General features: G+C 40.1%; 1 protein-coding gene across 1 annotated transcript in view; it reads left to right on the top strand.

Moving 5' to 3' along the window:
- The window catches only part of ghrhra (growth hormone releasing hormone receptor a), a 49,256-nt gene continuing 30,363 nt past the window's right edge, over positions 1–18,893 (top strand). The window contains exons 1-2 of the mRNA XM_086272854.1: positions 1–192; positions 1,000–1,108. Coding sequence (XP_086128980.1) covers positions 85–192; positions 1,000–1,108 — 217 coding nt within the window. The 5' untranslated portion in view covers positions 1–84. The remainder of the gene's footprint in view (positions 193–999; positions 1,109–18,893) is intronic.

Here is an 18,893-nt window from a genome sequence, read left to right as displayed (position 1 = left end):
TAAAGAAGAAGTCAGGCTTGAAGAGGCGGAAAAAAAGAACAAATAAACCTGGATTTGCGGTCTCATCGGCATCCGGTGAGGGATATGAAGAAGACAGATAAGAACATGGAAATGAACTGTAAGGGTTTGAAAGGACGACAGGGGAAATTTGTTGTCCTCATCTTTTATCTCCAGATGTTGTTCAGCCCCGTGGTGAGTGGCATTTTGATTCTTTTATTTATGCGCACTAGCCGCAGAATCTTCCTGTCTGCCAAGGTGCCGTTATCCATGAAGTGATTAAAAGCTGCTCAAAGTGAAACAAAGTCCCTTTGGTGTGAGCTTTTAACACGCAAAAACGCTTTTAATTAGAAAACGATCTTCTCAATTACGCCCTAATGACATCTTTACTTTAATACCCCTTTTCACATTGTCCTCTGCCTTCTTTCTCGCTCTCTCTCCGGGGCGTGCATCAGACCTGAACGGCAAATGTCCTCATTAAGCTGGAGGCGCTAATTAGCGACCGGCATCCATCAACCTGCGTCTTTATCAATCAAAGAGCAAATCAGCAGGGAAAACGTGTGTGTGTGTGTGTGTGTGTGTGTGTGTGTGTGTGTGTGTGTGTGTGTGTGTGTGTGTGTGTGTGTGTGTGTGTGTGGCCGGGGGGGATACAGAGATGTTGTCATACAGATCGGGGAATGAATTCGCAAAAACGGGACCTGTTCTTTAGTATGATTCAAATTCTGGCTCAAAATGTCAACTTGAATTAACTTGTAAACATCAGGGAAGTCACGCGTAAATGTCGTTTTTCTTTTCTAGAGTGCAGGCTCGTTATCTTCTCTAAAACTATGTCTGTTGTTGATGTTTGTTTAATAAACTGCATTTCACTTCCAAGTCGCTCCCCCCTCCACAAATGCTGCACCGTTTGGCACCATAACTCCATCAGGCTCCGAGCGAAAGAAAGTCAGCTTGTTCACATGTGTCTGCTTTCCTGCAGATAACTTAGTTGGATCTTATTTTCAGGCCGAAGCAATTCATCCGGACTGCGCCATCATCTCCCAGCACCTGAGGGCTCGTGAGATATGTAGCCAGACGAGGAGGAGCGAGGCGCAAAACCAAACCGACCACAGCGGTGGGTTCGCGCGCGCGTGTGTGTGAGTGTGTGAGGCTTTCTGTTTCTGCAAACAAGCAAACATTTCAAGAGATAAGCAAGAAACGTTGGCGCACTGGGAGAGGATTTTAATAGACTGGAATGTGGGCTGAACTAAAAAAAGGAGTTTTGAGATGGGCTGGGGAGTGAAAGGTACAACAAAACGCGTTTTTACGCTCACAGAGGAACACAGTGCAGGTTAAAGCTTCCGCTATTTGCAGTTTGGTTGGATGTCTTCTTCTTTGTGCTGTGATATTTGCGTCCTTGTGAGAGGCAATTTGCTTTCAACACGGAACACACACACACACAAAAAGAAAGAAAGAAAGAAAATATGCTTGGTATAAACTGAATATGTACCAATCAAGTATTTTTCATTTGACCAGATTCCATTAAATTGAATATTTTACATCGTACTTACGTAACAAAATTACGTGGAAAGTTAGTGAGCATTTTTGAACATAAGCATATTTTTGAGTGAAATCTATCCAAGCACGGCATGCAGGATGCATATCATAAAGACCAAACATATAAAAAGAACCATACCGGTGAAAACATTTGGAGCTTTCATCAATGAGCAATGAGCAAGTAAACCACTTGAATTAACTGAAAATTATGTTTACATAAGACATTTAAATTTTCTATTTTTTTTAAACCTGCATTTCTTTTATAACAGATTAGAGTCACAGCTTTGACTGGTTTCCTTTCTTTAAATGACTCGTTTTGACAAACCAGTGACAGAAAATGTACCAGCGACCACCACAGCAACTATACAGTTTAACCTCTGAGGAGAGACCATGGTTTTGAAAAGATCAGCTGATTAACCCAATTTTACTTTTAACCTTATCAACCATCCATTTAAGCTTCTGTAGATGCTTTCTTTCTGACAACGATCACAGTAATAGGTGGTAAAAGTTCATATGTCTAATGGAATAGAAATAGCAACAGAAAGGACTGTATGCATTTAAAGTGACAAAACAGACAAAACAATATAGAATACGCCTCTGTGATTAAAATCAAATTATAATATAGGATAAAAAACACAATACATTTAAAATAGTGACAAATTAATTTACTTGTATTGTCTGTACAGCTTTCAGGTACATTTTGTGCTCCTTGCTCATTCTACTGCATTAGAATGCAAGAACATCTTTAGTTTTTACACCACCACTTAATATGATATTCCTACTTTTACTTATGTAAATGTTACTGTTTGTCATGTGATAGTATATTAAGAAGAAGTACATCATAGTAACATACCCATTAAAACTATAGTCTGTTTATTTGTAGTAGTTCAGCTGTGTTAAATTGAACTTTTTTTAAAAGGCTGAAAATGCCAGTAACACTGGAAAATTGTGTTGGTGCACTACTTTATCTCCATAATGACCTTTTTCTCACTCTTGTCACCTTTACTTCCTCCTGGTGAGGCCTCACCTGCTCATTCTTCCAATGTGACTCACTCATTATTATTATTTATTTATTTTTTAAAATGAATGAACTTCCATCTCCCCGTGCACTTTAATGTCTCCATAGCAGACATTTCATCAGATACTACCCTAATACAACAACAACTTAAAAGTTCCCTTCTGTGAGAGTGATGAACTTTAACATTTCCAAACTAATTTGATCTTAATTAATAGTGAAGTGGCACAACACATCGGTGCAAAGTTGTCATCTGCTGCTCATTACTGAGACAAATAAGATAAGAGATAAGATAGAACTTTATTAATCCCTCGGGTGGGTTCCTCTGGGAAATTCGATGTCTTTTGAAATGTCTTTTGATAAAATGTGTGTTTGTGCTCCATTTGCATAATAGCAACTGTGCAGATGACATGTGTTATCATGCAGAGATAGAACCCAAAGAGAAATGCAGATCACTCCTAGTGGTAAAGGGCCCAAACAGATGTTACATGAGCTGTACCAGTTTGAAATGTGATGCCATTAGCTACAAATTTGAAAGTGATGGTTTGATTCAATCTAATGCCTGTTAACACTTATTTGTATTGACAGTTTAATTTGTTGGTTGCAAAGAAGTGCTCTGTGCATCACAGTGTATCGCCTGAAGTCCTGCAGCAGTCTGAACCTATAATAGGGTCACTTGATCCACCCAAGTATAGGTTTCATCACATAGGAAAGTGTCTGTCTTCTAAATCCAAATTGGGAGCTGGTTGCACAGGAGATGGGCGTGATAGCTGAAGGTTCTGCCTCCCATTTTACTTTCAGAAACTCTAGAAATCACAAGTACGCCAACAATCTGAGAGTGAAGTGCTGTAGTGTCATAATGTGGTATGAGGTCTTTAAGATCTGATAGGGCCTGATTAGTTCAGACTCTGCATGTGAGGAAAAGCATTTGAAATTCAATTCTGGCTTTTACAGGGAGCCAATGAAGAAATATTAATATGGGAAAAACATAAGCAAAGTTGGTTGTGGCTCAGGCCTTAGAGCAGGCCATCTACTAATCCCTGGCTGCTCCAGTCTGCATGTCAGATATCACTGGGTAAGATGTCAAATTTCTCTACGATGCCCCGGCTTCATTCAGATATAGCTGAATATCGTCTGCATAGCAAGGAAAATATATGCAGTGTTTTCTAATAATATTGCCCTATGGAAGCATGTATGATGTAAAGGATACTGGTCCCGGCACAGATCGCTATGATATTTTGTCCAGAGTGCCCATTTACATGCTCTCATCTGTTTTAGTCTACATAGAAAGATAAGTCCTTCAAGTTTGCGGACCTTTAAAATCTTTAAAAAATACTGTTGATTACTATGGAATTTACATTTTAACAATACTCTAACTTTCTGTCCCATCATCAGGGGGAAAATGTATATTTGTCCAAACATCTGTAAAAGTAATAATATCTTCACAGTTAATAAATAAGAGCTTTCTAATGTACAGCTTGTCATTGTGAGTATGTTAGCATGCTGATGCAACAAGAGTATACTCAAAGGTTAATGGGGTAGGCAGGTGCACTTTTAATGCTGTTGGAAATGATAGGATCAAGGACCATGCCGTCATCTAAAATACAATACTTATGTAATTTCCGTTGCTGCGTTACTTTTATCTTCTGAAGCATCATCAATGTTTGAGGGTTCATTTTGTCCATGTTTTCGTCATTCTTCTCCCCTGTGGAGGTCCTTTGGAACATTGGGGGAAATCTGCTACACAGCAACCGATTTCTGTAATCATATTAAGTTTTTTGGGTTATGCAGCAATATAATGTATTATTTATTTGCATAAATGACACATTGAAAGAGAAAACAATTAAATACCCTCCTTTCTTTCTGGACACTTGCACAACAATCAGGTGATTTTGGTTCGTGTGAAGGGAGGAGGAAAATGGCAAAACATTTACATTTTTTGTGGAGTGGTGATATGAAGATTACTTTTATTTTTGTTGCACATAAGGACAAGAGGGGAATTTGTGACCAGGGTAAAACAAATACATTATACTGCTAATCCAGCATTGGCTATGTGCAAGCATCTGCACAGACAGCATGCTAAAACCAAGCCAGTTAAAGAAGCCAGAGTGATGTTAAGGCTGAGTGAATGCTTAACATCCAGCAGCATCTTCAACAGGTAACAAAGGCATCAAATGCACTGGAAAGAAGAGGAATGAAAGTCAGTAGAAGCAAGTGTGAGAGTGAGAGGGAGACAGGCGTAACAGTGAAACTGTAAGAAACAGAGGTAATAATGGTAGGTTAGTTTAAATACACAGGGTGGAGATTGTGCAGGCGGGGTGGAGTAAGGCGGAGTGATTTGTTAAAAAAGAAGGATATCAGCAAGAGTGTAAAAGGAAGGTTTACAAGATCGTCGTGAGGCTTGCTATGATTTGGAGATGTTGGCACTGACAAAAAGACAGGAAGCCAAGCTGAAGATGTTAAGGTTTTCATTCTGAATGACTAAAATGGACAGAATTAGAAATGTGTACATCTGAGGGACAGTGGACTGATTAAGATAGACAGGCAAGGCCAAGATGGTTTAAACATGCACAGAGAAGAGATGGTGGATATACTGGACAAAGGATTTTAAGGATGGAGCTGCCAGAAAGGGAGTTAAAGAGGAAAACCACAGAGAAGTTTCATTGATGTAGTGAAGGAAAACGTGGAGGGTTGGTGTGACAGAAAAAGATGCTGGGGATAGGGTGAGATGGAGGCAGATTATCCACTGTGGCGACTCCTAAAGAGAGCAGTTGAAAGAAAAAGAAGATATCTTCAAATGCTGTAGCAAGGGCATCAAATATATGTCAGTCTTTTATGCATCTCTAAGTCAGCAGAACAGAGGATCTCTCAAAAGAATTCATTCAAGTGACACCAAGTTAGCTGCATCATCTGGCTGTCTAGCAGTCCTCATTAATTCCTTATTATTATCCTTATTATTTCTTTTTTCAAAGCTTGCCAGGCATTAAATGAGTTGCTTGTGAGATTGAAATGACAAATATGATTTTACCAAAAAACTATGTAAACAAATACACATGAGATCAATCCCTTTCTGTATTGATCCAGCCGCTGGATTGGAGTGACTGTAGCTCAGGAGGTACAGCAGGTCATCTACTGATTGCAAGGTTGGTGGTTAGATTCCTGGCTCCCCCAGTCTGCATGCCAAATACTAACCCCCACTTGCTCTCCGATGCATGAATGCGTATGAATGTATGTTAGTTAGGAAGCACTGACAAAGCATAGACAACAGTGCTTGTGTGTATGAGTGAATGTTGCGCTTTGAGTACTCCAGGAGAGTAGAAAAACGTTATATAAGAATTAGTCCATTTACCATTCCTTTCTCTCAGAAATGAACTGATTGTTTGCAACTGATGATGCTTTTACTGAATTTCAGTTTCAGAATACTTAACAATGAACCTTCTGCACATTTTGAATCTTTGATAAAAATATTGCTGAAGATGATCTAATATTGAACATATCAGTATAATTACAAAGTAAACACAGAAAACTCTGATGTGGGATTAGTAGGGATGGAAATTTAGTGATTCAAATGTCATTATCGACATCACTTACCGATTTGATTCTTTATTGATTCTGATTGATTCTTATGTACTGCAAGGAGAAATAACTACTCATTACTACTCATTACATTACATTTGCATTTCTCTGTAAAATGACCTGAAATGCATCATCTCCTAATTTAACAATTTGAACCATTTAACAATAAAAACCTAAAGTCTTCAAGTTGTCACACACAAATCCATATCCCATTGAATACACGGTGGCCAGAGTGATTCTACTTTTTGAAACATGAACAGGTAGAAATGCGGGCTACAGCCAAGCTTCAGTTTGCTACCTGCTGAAGTTTAGGGTCTGGCTGTTGGGCTGGGTTAGGCATTCACTTAGCTTTAACATTATTCTGGGTTACTGGCTAGCTTAGCATTAGCATGCTGTCTGTGCAGATGCTTACAAAGAGACAAAGTTGTGTTAGCAACCTAATGCAGCTGTTATTGTCCTGGATGCAGTTTTCCGTTTAACATTTCGCTCTTGTTTTATAGTGCAATGAAATATAAATAAAATGTCCATATCCACGCTGCATCACCAATTCCCTCCCCCACACACTAAGTGAAATCAGCTGATTGTAGCACAAGTGCAGTTGGAACCAATGAACAGGATGAGCAGGCAAGCAGAATAACAATTCCAAGGAAATGAACTACTGGGAACCAGTTCTCTATAAGATTCCCATCCCCAGGAATTAGAACTTTTGCCACTGCCACGGCATCCTACTTACCCAACCACACTCAGACTTACGGCAAGCATTGTTATATGTCACCCAGAAAAAAAATGTGTGTTCAATCAATAGATTAATTTTCAAGTCGCTTTAAAAAGCAGTCTCATAACAATGAATACACTCATTGTCATGGTAAACTGTGTGGCTGGCAGGATGAAGGACCCAAATGCAGAACTTGTACACGTAAAAGTAAACTTAAAATGGCAGCTTTATTTGCTGGGAAAAATAATCAAACCCAAACTAAGAACTAAACACTGGGAAGCTAGAAAACTAAGACAAAGAGTAAACACACAGCAAAGAGGGCACAACGCAACAGACAGAGGAAAACACAGGGCTTCAATACACAAGAAGGTAATGAGGGAACGAAACACAGGAGGAGAGCACAGCTGGGAATAATCACACATAATGAGACAAACAGGAAGCAAAACTAAATATACTGCACATGGGATAAGGACTATCAAAATAAAACAGGAAGCATGACAAATATGTGAATGCAGACAAGACACTTTAACAGTATGACTGGGGGAATGAAAACAGAGACAGGACTAGAAACTGAGACATGGAGACATGAGTGACCAGGGGAACAGAGGGAACTAGAAACACTGAGACAAGAGTAACTAAACGTGGAACACAGGTAAGACACAGAAACCAACCGACCCAGGACCATGATACTCATGTTTTCTAAAATACCATATCTGGGGCCAAAGTACTTGTTCTTCATAAATATACTCCAGTATGTCCTGCTCTAGAAGTAGTAAGTCAAAAGTTTCTATTGCAAAATATGATCATGTGATCATAATCAACCATATGTGTACAGTCATCCAAAAAAGACAAAGACACAAACAAATAAACAAACCAAAAAACATCTGTTTGCACAATAATAATAATAATAATAATAATACATTTTATTTAAATAGCGCCTTTCAAAGCACCCAAGGACACTGTACAACAGATAAAAACTGGAAATATACACAATGGTAAAAATAGAAGATAAAAGTTAAAACATACAGAAATTTAAGAATAGGCAATTTTAAACAGATGAGTTTTGAGGGTGGACTTAAAAAGAGAGAATGAACTAATATTTCTGAGGTCCAGGGGTAGGGAATTCCAAAGTCGAGGGGCAGAGCAGCTAAAGGCCCTCCCTCCCATTGTGATCAGACGAGCAGAGGGAACAGAGAGAGAAAGAGAAGATGAAGATCTGAGGCAGCGGGATGGGAGCTTCATCTGTAATAAGTCAGAGAGGTACGGTGGAGAGAGAGAATGAATAGCCTTGAATGTATACAGAATTATTTTAAAATGGATGCGAAATTTGACCGGGAGCCAGTGAAGTTGCTTCAGGATTGGGGAGATGTGGTGGGTAGAAGAAGTCCTAGTAATAATACGGGCAGCAGAGTTCTGGACACGTTGGAGCTTGTTAATAGATTTTTGTGTGAGGCCAAATAATAATGAGTTGCAGTAGTCAATTCTAGAGATAACAAGATTATGGATGAGAATGGCAGTGGCGTGAGGTGTGAGGAAGGGGCGGAGGCGATTAATGTTACGGAGTTGGAAATATGCTGCACGTGTAATATTATTGATATGTGAGTTAAAGGATAATGTGCTATCGAGAATGACACCCAAGCTTTTCACAGAGGGAGAGATAGGGACCAGCGAGTTATTGATGGTGAGAGAGAAATTGTTAATTCTGGATAGCAGTCGTTTAGTGCCAACCAGAAGAAGTTCCGATTTATTGCTGTTGAGTTTAAGAAAGTTGGAGGAGAACCAAGAATTAAGTTCAGCTAGACAGAGGATGAGGGAGGGTGGAGGAAGAGTAGAGTCAGGTTTGGTAGAGAGATAGAGCTGGGTGTCATCGGCGTAGCAGTGGAACTGAATATTATATTTACGAAAAATATGTCCGAGTGGAAGAAGGTAGATGATGAAAAGAAGGGGCCCGAGGACAGATCCCTGGGGCACCCCAGTGGATAAAGGAGAAAGCTGAGAAGTGAAGGATTTTAATTGAATGAACTGAGTGCGGTCAGATAGGTATGATTTAAACCAGGCTAGTGGAGTATGAGAGAGACCAATAGAAGCTAATCTGCTAAGAAGAATGGGATGAGAGATGGTGTCAAAAGCTGCACTCAGATCAAGAAGGATAAGGATGGAGAGGAGACCAGAATCAGCTGCTATAAGAAGGTCGTTTGTTATTTTTATAAGAGCAGTTTCAGTGCTATGTAGAGGACGAAAGCCAGACTGGAACTGTTCATAAAGGTTATTATCAGTTAGGTGAAGATGGACTTGTGAAGCAACTATTTTTTCAAGGATTTTTGAGAGAAATGGTAGATTGGAGATAGGACGAAAATTATTAAAGTTGTTGGGATCTAGACCAGTTTTTTTCAGAATTGGGGTAATAGCAGCAACTTTGAAGGAAGCAGGAACAGTTCCAGTGGTGAGTGAAGAGTGAATAATAGCAGATATGAGGGGAAGGAGAGGGAGTAAGCAGGCTTTGACGAGGACAGTGGGGATAGGATCGAGCTGGCAGGTAGAAGGCTTTGATTTATGGATGAGATCAGCAATATCAACTAAGGATGGAAGTTGAAAAACAGAGAGGAAGTGAGAAGGGGGAGAAGTTAGGACAGAGAAGCTACATTGAGCATTAGGGTCCAGGTCTAAGTGTATTTTATGAATTTTATCAATAAAGAATAGCATTAGAGCATCACAGAAGTTAGATGAATAGAGATGAGCAGGGAGAGAATCAGGTGGCCTGTTAAAAGAGTTGAATAGTGAGAAAAGGGTCTTGGTAGAGTTCTCACAATAAACATTAACATTAATAACACTGAGAAGTCAGTTCAATTCATGCTGTATAATAAATGAAGATGTTATCGAGTTGCTGCCTCAGTGCTGCTCGGGAAACGCTCATTTGTGTCCAAAGTTACTTCATACGTCACTGTTAATCCTAAATGGGGTGACATTCATGGCTAAGTGTATAATACTCTGGAGATGTCTGTTAATCAAAGCCTAAGAATAGATCCCTGCTCAGTGTGGGTTAAAACCCTTTGATCTGAAAGGAAATGTTTAAAATAAATCATCAACCTCTCGACATTTCAGTTAATTGTAAACTCTAGCAGTTTATAGAACTCCAGAAGCACTGGGGAATAAAACATTTCAGCTTCTGAGATGATTGTTTGCAATTCCCCCTGCAGTTGAACACAAAGATGTCAGAAACAGTATAAGTTTCCATAATTTGGGGTTTTGGCTGCACTCGCTCTGGCTTTTGTTACATGAATGAATGAGGACAAATGCAAAAATCCTTAACATAGATCACATAATTGTGCCTCTTTCATTGACACCTCTAATCTCAGGCTCAGTGTCTGTATGACTCAAGCTCAGAGATCTAAGTTTAAGCACTTCCAAGCGGGAACTCTCTTATGGGAATTATTATTGCACCACTTGAGAGACAGCAAAAGTTTAATTTGAAGTTGGAAGCAACACAACATGTATGAGGAACACAAAACAGCTTGAGGTAAACAACTTAATATAAAACTTGGTGCATATACACTTCAAAGGACCTGTTAAAAAGGCCTGTGGAAACAAATATGGAACAGAATGAAGAGTCTGCAGTCTTCTGACAGTCCTGTGAGAAACATGGACAGGACAGGATTGTAAGTTGTAAGCTGCAGCTAACGGCAGTGTCATGCTTAAACTAACTTGTATAACACACTGTCAGAGCTTGCTGAAAATCAAAAGGTTTTCATACTGTTCCAAATGGCCACACTTAACGGCAGTGAAAAGTGAGCTGTCATAGAGAGTGACGATCCATTTATCCATCCTGGGTCTGCATTTAGGAAGTGCCCAGGAAGCATCCCAGTCAAATGCCTCCTTTGACCTTGAAGTACTAAAACTCTCCAACCCAGAGTAGGCAATCTACCCTTTTACAGCCGAAAAAAGGGTCGATTTTCTCACCCAGGAGCATGTTAAATATAAAGATTGTTTTTAATACTTAGATGAAAATCTTTGTGACTGTTTCTATTGTAGATCCAGCACAAAGTACTATATTTCCTCTACCAGGCTTTTGGCTGAGTCAGAACAAAGCGCAGAGCCCTGCACACTTCAGATTTCATCCTGCTACTTCTATCAGCATTCACATCATCACTAAACACTATGATCCAGCTCAATGCATACCCATGATATAATATCACATCCACATATTTGACATTAATGTTGGATGCTTCAGCTGTTTATGATCTTCTCCATACTTTTCTCTTCCCATTATTTTGTTAGAAGATTTTTTTTCAGATCCGTGCAGGCTCTTTCAGATAGTTTCTGTCAGAATCTAATCTGGCCCTCCTGGCCCTCTCTGTTTCTTTTTATAAAGGTGTCCCTTGATTGTACACTTGAGAGTGTTCTTGACTTGGTTAGAGGTTTTGAAGTTGTTTTTCTTAACCATGGAAATAAGCCATCATTCACTTTAGTTGTCTTCTTTGGTCTTTCGGGGCTTTTGAAGTTGTTGGGCTGGTCAGTGCATTAAATCCTTTCAAGAATGAACCAGATTGTTGATTTGGCCGCTCCTAAATTTGTTCCTGATTAGTTTATTTTGTTTTTTCAGTCTAATGGTCAATTGCACCAACATGTCTTTGGGCCTCCTATTTCAAAGTACACTGAAAATCTGTACAACACAAAGTCAACACTTCAGATATCATGTCTGCTTCAATAATCATGAAATTCCATGAGGGAACAGGCACCATCTGGCCATGGAACTGCTTGTCAGTTAATTGTTGCACTTATTTTGAGCCTCTGAAAATGGGGGACTGTGTGTAAAAATGATTGAAATTCCTAAACAGTTAATGCAAAAATCTTTAAATCTGTTGAATTAAGTCCTGCAGTCTGCACTTCAACCACATGTTGGTTGTTTGGTTTCAAATCCATTGTGGTGGTTTACAGAGAAATTATGGAGCTAACTGTAAATGGTTAAAAAATTTTTTTACACTACATGGTCAAAAGTAGTGGGCAAACCTACACATTGCACCTACAGGAGCAATTCAGCCTTCAAAACCCATGAAATGAAACTCCCAGTGCACAGGTTTTGTCCTGATGTTAATACCAGCGGATGTTTGGAGCTCTGCAGTCGAGTCAGCAAAGCATTGGGGAGTTTTACTACTCTGCAGCTCAGCACTTGGCCAACCCAGCATTTACCTCTACTTGGTTTGTCACTTTTGCTTTTCTAAACATTTCCACTTTGCAATAATATCCCTTACAGTTAGTTGATTATAGAAAATCTAAGTCAGAGGTCATTTCACAATCTGGCTTTTCTATTCACTTTTCCTGTTACAGTACCACACTCAAATTGATAAGCTCTTTAGAATGTGGTAATGGGACGAAAAACACCAGAATTAGAAAATTAAGAGGTGTGGTCCAATACTTTTATCTGATATAGTGCGTTTATACCGAAACAATCCACATCTGTCACCTTAAGACAAAAGGTTGATTCTGTTCATCTGGACGTAGCGTTTTCAGTGGGAGAAACGTTTTGTCACTCATCCAAGTGACTTCTTCAGTCTTAGCCTGGGTTTCCCCAATCTTATAAACAGTACATTTGCACAATGACTGAAACTAGCACCAGTGAATGAACAATCGGCTGAGAGGTCAGTTTCTTGATCATTAACATGCAAATTGTTATGACCATTGATCAATGGCCATGAGTACCATTTACAAAGAGTTGTGGAATGCCTGCAATTACACCATTGTAAGATGGCGAAAGACGTACCCTTAGGCTTCCTGCTCAATTCCAAGGTGGTCTTTCTCTTTTAATCTAAGACACTTCATATTGCAAAACTATGCAAATTAGTGGTGTAGAAGTACAGAGTGGTTAAAAATAAAGTAAATTTGTACTTACATACATAAATATTTGAGTAGATTCATGCATTTCATTACTAAATTGCTATAATGTAGTATTGGCAGTGGGTGCACTTCAAAGCATCCACATCTGTTTTTTCCTGTGTATAGTAAGCCCACGTGCTGTCACTGTGTCAGGATATGCCAGTGTCCTAATTCACACTGTCATCGTGCACCAAGTCTTTAGAAAAGCAGCAATTTTAGCACATTTGGTTCCCATTTTGGCATCCTCTCACCTTTACAGCTTCATAGAGCTTCTATATGGAGCTTTCAATACGTGGTACAGGTACAACCAACGGCATACAGTGCACTCTAATATTAGATATGTCTGACTTTTAATGAATTTACCTGCCGCTTTATATTGTAGTAAGTTGATTTAAATTCAACCCTACAAGCTGCCAGATCATTTTTGCTCTGCACCTGAAATTCAATAATTAAATCAGGTCTCCCTTCAGCTATTCTCTTTTTGACTGTCAACAATGCTGCAGCTGAGAAAACAGATAGGACTCCGGTTTGGGTTTGTTCGTTCTCTGCCATGAAACTGAATTATTTTGTAACTGTTCTCTTTGTTCTGTAAGGATTAGACCTCTCTGATGACAATCCTCCCACATACAGTGTGCTTAAGAAGACGTTTCCCTCTCACCAGATTTAAATTTGAGGATCCAGTTTTGTCTATAATCAGTGAGAAATATCTGCAATCTTGGAGAATGCATTTTCCTAATCCTTGATGACAGTTTAGTCCTTGTATAAATCTTTTATTTCGAGCTTAACCCCAGCAGGTAGTTAACTGCAAGCTTGTACCCACTATGTAACCATTGTTTTTACTCAGAACTTTACTTTAATCGCCTTATCCACAGTAGATCTTACCCCCCTCACAACAAGATGCTCTTGACAGGGAGTGGTTTGAAAAGCATTGTTTCTCAGGCTGTGATTAATTCTGGCTTAGTGTGGATGGAAAGCCATGAGAGAGGAGAAGAGGCTCTTTTATAATTAGCTGGTTTAGCGGAGACATAACAAGCTTTTTTTTTTTTAATCTAATTTTTTTGCTGCACATATTTGTCTTTAATGAGATTAATTATGGTTATTTTGCTTTTAAGTATTACAAAAAGCATGCAAGCTTTATCCTGGAACTGTCACAGACAGCCAAAGGGATCCAAAAGAAGATTGTGGTACAGACGAGAACAGTTTATCACCAGGTTTGCGGTTTAATTACATTTAATTAGGGTTGCCCAGAGATTGTGGGTTGCAGAAGGTAAGTGTGAGTGAGTGATCAAAGGTATGCTGAATTAGCTGAGCATGAACTGGCTGAAAGAGGGAGTTGCAGGATGAGGTTAACTATGCAGCTCACTGAGCGGTGCAGAGCTGGGCAGGAAAGTTTTCATATGCCCTACTATATAGTTGTAGTGCAAAGGGAAAACAGCTGCCAAGGGCAAGGGGAGATGTACACAGGGCGCCAGTCCACCACAGAGGTGTTTCATATGTTCTAGTTCAAAATTAAGGACCGAGGTTTCCTCTCCTCTCACTGTTGACTAGGGCAGTGTCCACCATACCAACAAGCAGCTAGAAGTGGTGGCAGGGACTAACTTCTGTATAGATTAAATTAACTAAAGCAGAGGTGCAGAATTGCATCTAAGCTTTATTAAGGCATTTGCATTTTTCTAAACAGAGAGGGGACCAAAAATGTGGCTGTACAAGAAAAGTACGGATATCAGAATTATCCAGTGGACATCAAGTGTTCAGTGTCTGCATACAATTTTCAAGACAATCCATGCAGTAGGTTTTGAGTTATTTCATCCCAAAGAAAGACTGACACTTCTAGTCATAATGGAGCCAACAGATGAAGACATGAACTGTAAAACATGCATCGTCTGTGTGTTTGGTTGTGACCTGCTGTGTTAAAACAACCCCACAATTCATAGCGCCAACCCATGAGATACCAACTCATTGAACAAACACTGAGTGAGATGATAGATGATTTGAAGCATCCCTCCACACAATCCCCTTTGTCATTTCTGAATCCTCGACTTCAGGAACATCAGACCGAGTCAGCCTGACAGCCACACAGTCCAACCATCCAGGGGTCTCTGTGAATGCACCCCTGTTTCACTATCGCTTCCCAGGGTTACGACGGGTTGCGGATTATCTGATTAGATGAGTGCAGTTGGTTTTGTGGGACAGAAAAACATTATCATAATGGATTAGACATGGTGGCTTTATACAGATGAAGTGAGGCACAGAGAGAAAATGGGAATTTCACTCTGACAGAGTCACTGCTCTGTCTCACATAAATGTCAGCAGCCACTACACTGCTTAAAAATCACCTGCAGGGCTCATGACTGAGTGCTGAGCTGTTTAATCTACTATATAATGAAGATTATATCAGCCTTTATTTATATATATAGATATATATCTTTATATCTCTCTCTCTCTATATATATATATATAGAGAGAGAGAGAGATCAAGGCTGCACTCCTTGATCTGAGTGCAGCCTTTGACACCATCTTTCATCCCATTCTTCTTAGCAGATTAGCTTCTATTGGTCTCTCTCATACTCCACTAGCCTGGTTTAAATCATACCTGTCTGACCGCACTCAGTTCATTCAATTAAAATCCTTCACTTCTCAGCCTTCTCCTCTATCTACTGGGGTGCCCCAGGGATCTGTCCTCGGGCCCCTTCTTTTCATCATTTACCTTCTTCCACTCGGACATATTTTTCGTAAATATAATATTCAGTTCCACTGCTATGCCGATGACACCCAGCTTTACCTCTCTACCAAACCCGATTCTACTCTTCCTCCATCCTCCCTTATCCTCTGCTTAGCTGAACTCAATTCCTGGTTCTCCTCCAACTTCCTTAAACTCAACAGCAATAAATCAGAACTTCTCCTGGTCGGCACTAAACGACTGCTATCCAGAATTAACAATTTCTCTCTCACCATCAATAACTCACTGGTCCCTATCTCTCCCTCTGTGAAAAGCTTGGGTGTCATTCTTGATAGCACATTATCCTTTAATTCACATATCAATAATGTCACACGTGCAGCATATTTCCAACTCCGTAATATCAATCGCCTCCGCCCTTTCCTCACTCCTCATGCCACTGCCATTCTCGTCCATAACCTTGTTATCTCTCGAATTGACTACTGTAACTCACTATTATTTGGCCTTACACAAAAATCTATTAACAAGCTCCAACGTGTCCAGAACTCTGCTGCCCGTATTATTACTAGAACTTCCTCTACCCACCACATCTCCCCAATCCTGAAGCAGCTTCACTGGCTCCCGGTTAAATTTCGCATCCATTTTAAAATAATCCTCTATACATTTAAGGCTATTCATTCTCTCTCTCCACCATACCTCTCCGATTTAGTACAGATGAACTTCCCATCCTGGTGCCTCAGATCCTCATCTTCTCTTTCTCTCTCTGTTCCTTCCGCTCGTCTGATTACAATGGGGGGGCAGGGCTTTTAGTTGCTCTGCCCCTCGACTTTGGAATTCCTTACCCCCCGACCTCAGAAATATTAGTTCATTCCCTCTTTTTAAGTCCACCCTCAAAACTCATCTGTTTAAAATTGGTTATGTTTAAACCTCTGTATGCTCTAACTTTTATCTATTATTCTTATTATTGTGTATATTTCCAGTTTCTGTGTTTTTATCTGTTGTACAGTGTCCTTGGGAGCTTTGAAAGGCGCTATTTTTAAATAAAATGTAATACACACCCAGCACGCCCCTGCGGGCGGTTTATCCTTCAAGCTCGGGTCCTCTACCAGAGGCCTGGGAGCTTGAGGGTCCTGCGCAGTATCTTAGCTGTTCCCAGGACTGCGCTCTTCTGGACAGAGATCTCCGATGTTGTTCCCGGGATCTGCTGGAGCCAGTCGCCTAGCTTGGGAGTCACCGCACCTAGTGCTCCGATTACCACGGGGACCACCGTTACCTTCACCCTCCACATCCTCTCGAGCTCTTCTCTGAGCCCTTGGTATTTCTCCAGCTTCTCGTGTTCCTTCTTCCTGATATTGCTGTCATTCGGAACCGCTACATCGATCACTACGGCCGTCTTCTTCTGTTTGTCTACCACCACTATGTCCGGTTGGTTAGCCACCACCATTTTGTCCGTCTGTATCTGGAAGTCCCACAGGATCTTAGCTCGGTCATTCTCCACCACCCTTGGGGGCATCTCCCATTTTGACCTCGGGACTTCCAGGTTGTACTCAGCACAGATGTTCCTGTACACTATGCCGGCCACTTGGTTATGGCGTTCCATGTATGCCTTGCCTGCTAGCATCTTGCACCCTGCTGTTATGTGCTGGATTGTCTCTGGGGCATCTTTACACAGCCTGCACCTGGGGTCTTGCCTGGTGTGATAGACCCCAGCCTCTATATATATATATATATATATATATATATATATATATATATATATATATATATATATATATATATATATATATATATATATATATATATATATATATATATATATATATATATATATATATATATAGAGAGAGAGAGAGAGAGAGATATCTATATATATAAATAAATAAGGGCTGATGCAATAAAGGCTCTCAGCTACCCTATCTTCTGTTTGCAAACCAGCTCCTTCCTCCAGTGTCTGCTTTTGGGTCCACTCTAACAATCACACCGGCGCACCCCGCCATGACACTCTCAGCCTTCCTTTCTCTGTATCTTCATTCAAATTGGCAGACGTCCTGACAATGAACAGTAAGAGACAAAGGACTTAAATACACACATGAAGTGATCAGGGGAAGTGGAGACACATGAGAAAAACAGCTGACCAGGATAAACATAATGATGGACAGGAAATGTAAAGAGGAAGATTGAGAGGAAGGGAGGAAAATAGGTAAGGAACAAGATAGGGACAGAATAAATGGGGGTAGAAAGGCAGTGAGGAAGATAGGGAAGAAGACTGAGAGGGAAGTAGATGGAAGAAAATTAAGGGAAAGAGGATGGAGAGAGATAGGGTTGAACACGGAGGGAGATAGGTAGAAAGACATCAAGTGAAGAACTGTAGAAAAAGATGACGGGGGGAAGGGAAGGAAAGAGGGGACAGGGAGGGAGGGAGATAAGAAGAAGCGAGAAAGGAAGGTTGAGAAGAATGAGAAAGCTAGGGGGTCAAGGAAATCTTTGTCCTTAAACGGCAATTTGTTGTACAGTCAGCAGAAATCACACAACCATCAAGCAAAATGCAATAAATATACACAATTCTTTTAAAAATGAGCAACATTAACATTAAGAACACAATGAGTAGATAAAGAAGAAGATGGAGGGAGTGAGGGATGAAGGGACATATGGAGGAGGACAGGGAGGAAGAAGGGGGGGAGATAAGGCAGGAGGGAGAAAAAGGATGTTGATAGTCTAGTCAACAGGATAATTTGTAATGCTTCTTTAATGAGCATAATAATTTTCAGTTCTGCTCTTGTAATAGGTAAAAATATGTTTCTATTGATACATAATAACCTTTAGAAACAAGCGATTGTTTCTGTACGTGTAGAAATCTCATTAGCTTCATCGGTTTCTCTACATACATCTTTGCTGCCCTTTGTCACTTTTACATAATTCAGTAGCTTTCTATCATACACTGGTTTCTTTTTTCTCAACTGTTCTCTGATGTAATCCCACAGGCTGCCTTACTGTTTCTGCCTGCTTGTTACCTGAAATCACAAAGGTGGGAAAAATAAGGAAAAGTTTACTTGGAGATAAATTATCTGAATTTCAGGAGTGTGACCACGCCTCTGAACACGCCCCTTCCGGTTCTCATCTATATATGACCACTCAGTTCTACAAGCTGTTCGTTCTCGTTTTCATGCCCCACCCTCCGTTTTTCAGTTCTTTCACTTCTCATTAGTACATGGGGATCTGCCAGGCCCGGGAGCTGCCGCAAGTCCCCTCAGAGGACTTCCCCGAACTGCAGCTCAATTCATGTTTAAGCCATTCGCCTTTATCTACTAAAAAATGCTAAAATGGGGACGCGGGCCCAGCTAGAGAAATATTTTAAATGGATTAAACTGTCAGGAACCAAGGTTTACACTCACAGATGGGACCCAAAGGCAAACTCAATACAAAATTCACGGGAACTATGTACAGATTTATTTCTTTAACATAAATGTCCAGGAACAACCAAGGGAACGAGAATATAACTCAAGCTGAGG

Source organism: Aulonocara sp. 'chitande type north' Nkhata Bay, linkage group LG18 (genome assembly GCF_057382095.1).
Source record: "Aulonocara sp. 'chitande type north' Nkhata Bay isolate Kocher_YH1m ecotype deep benthic linkage group LG18, A_spYH_male_GT1.1, whole genome shotgun sequence".
In the NCBI taxonomy this organism is placed as follows: Eukaryota; Metazoa; Chordata; class Actinopteri; order Cichliformes; family Cichlidae; genus Aulonocara; species Aulonocara sp. 'chitande type north' Nkhata Bay.
Note: the sequence above shows the minus strand (reverse complement) of the source record. Positions and strands in the feature narration are given on the sequence as shown.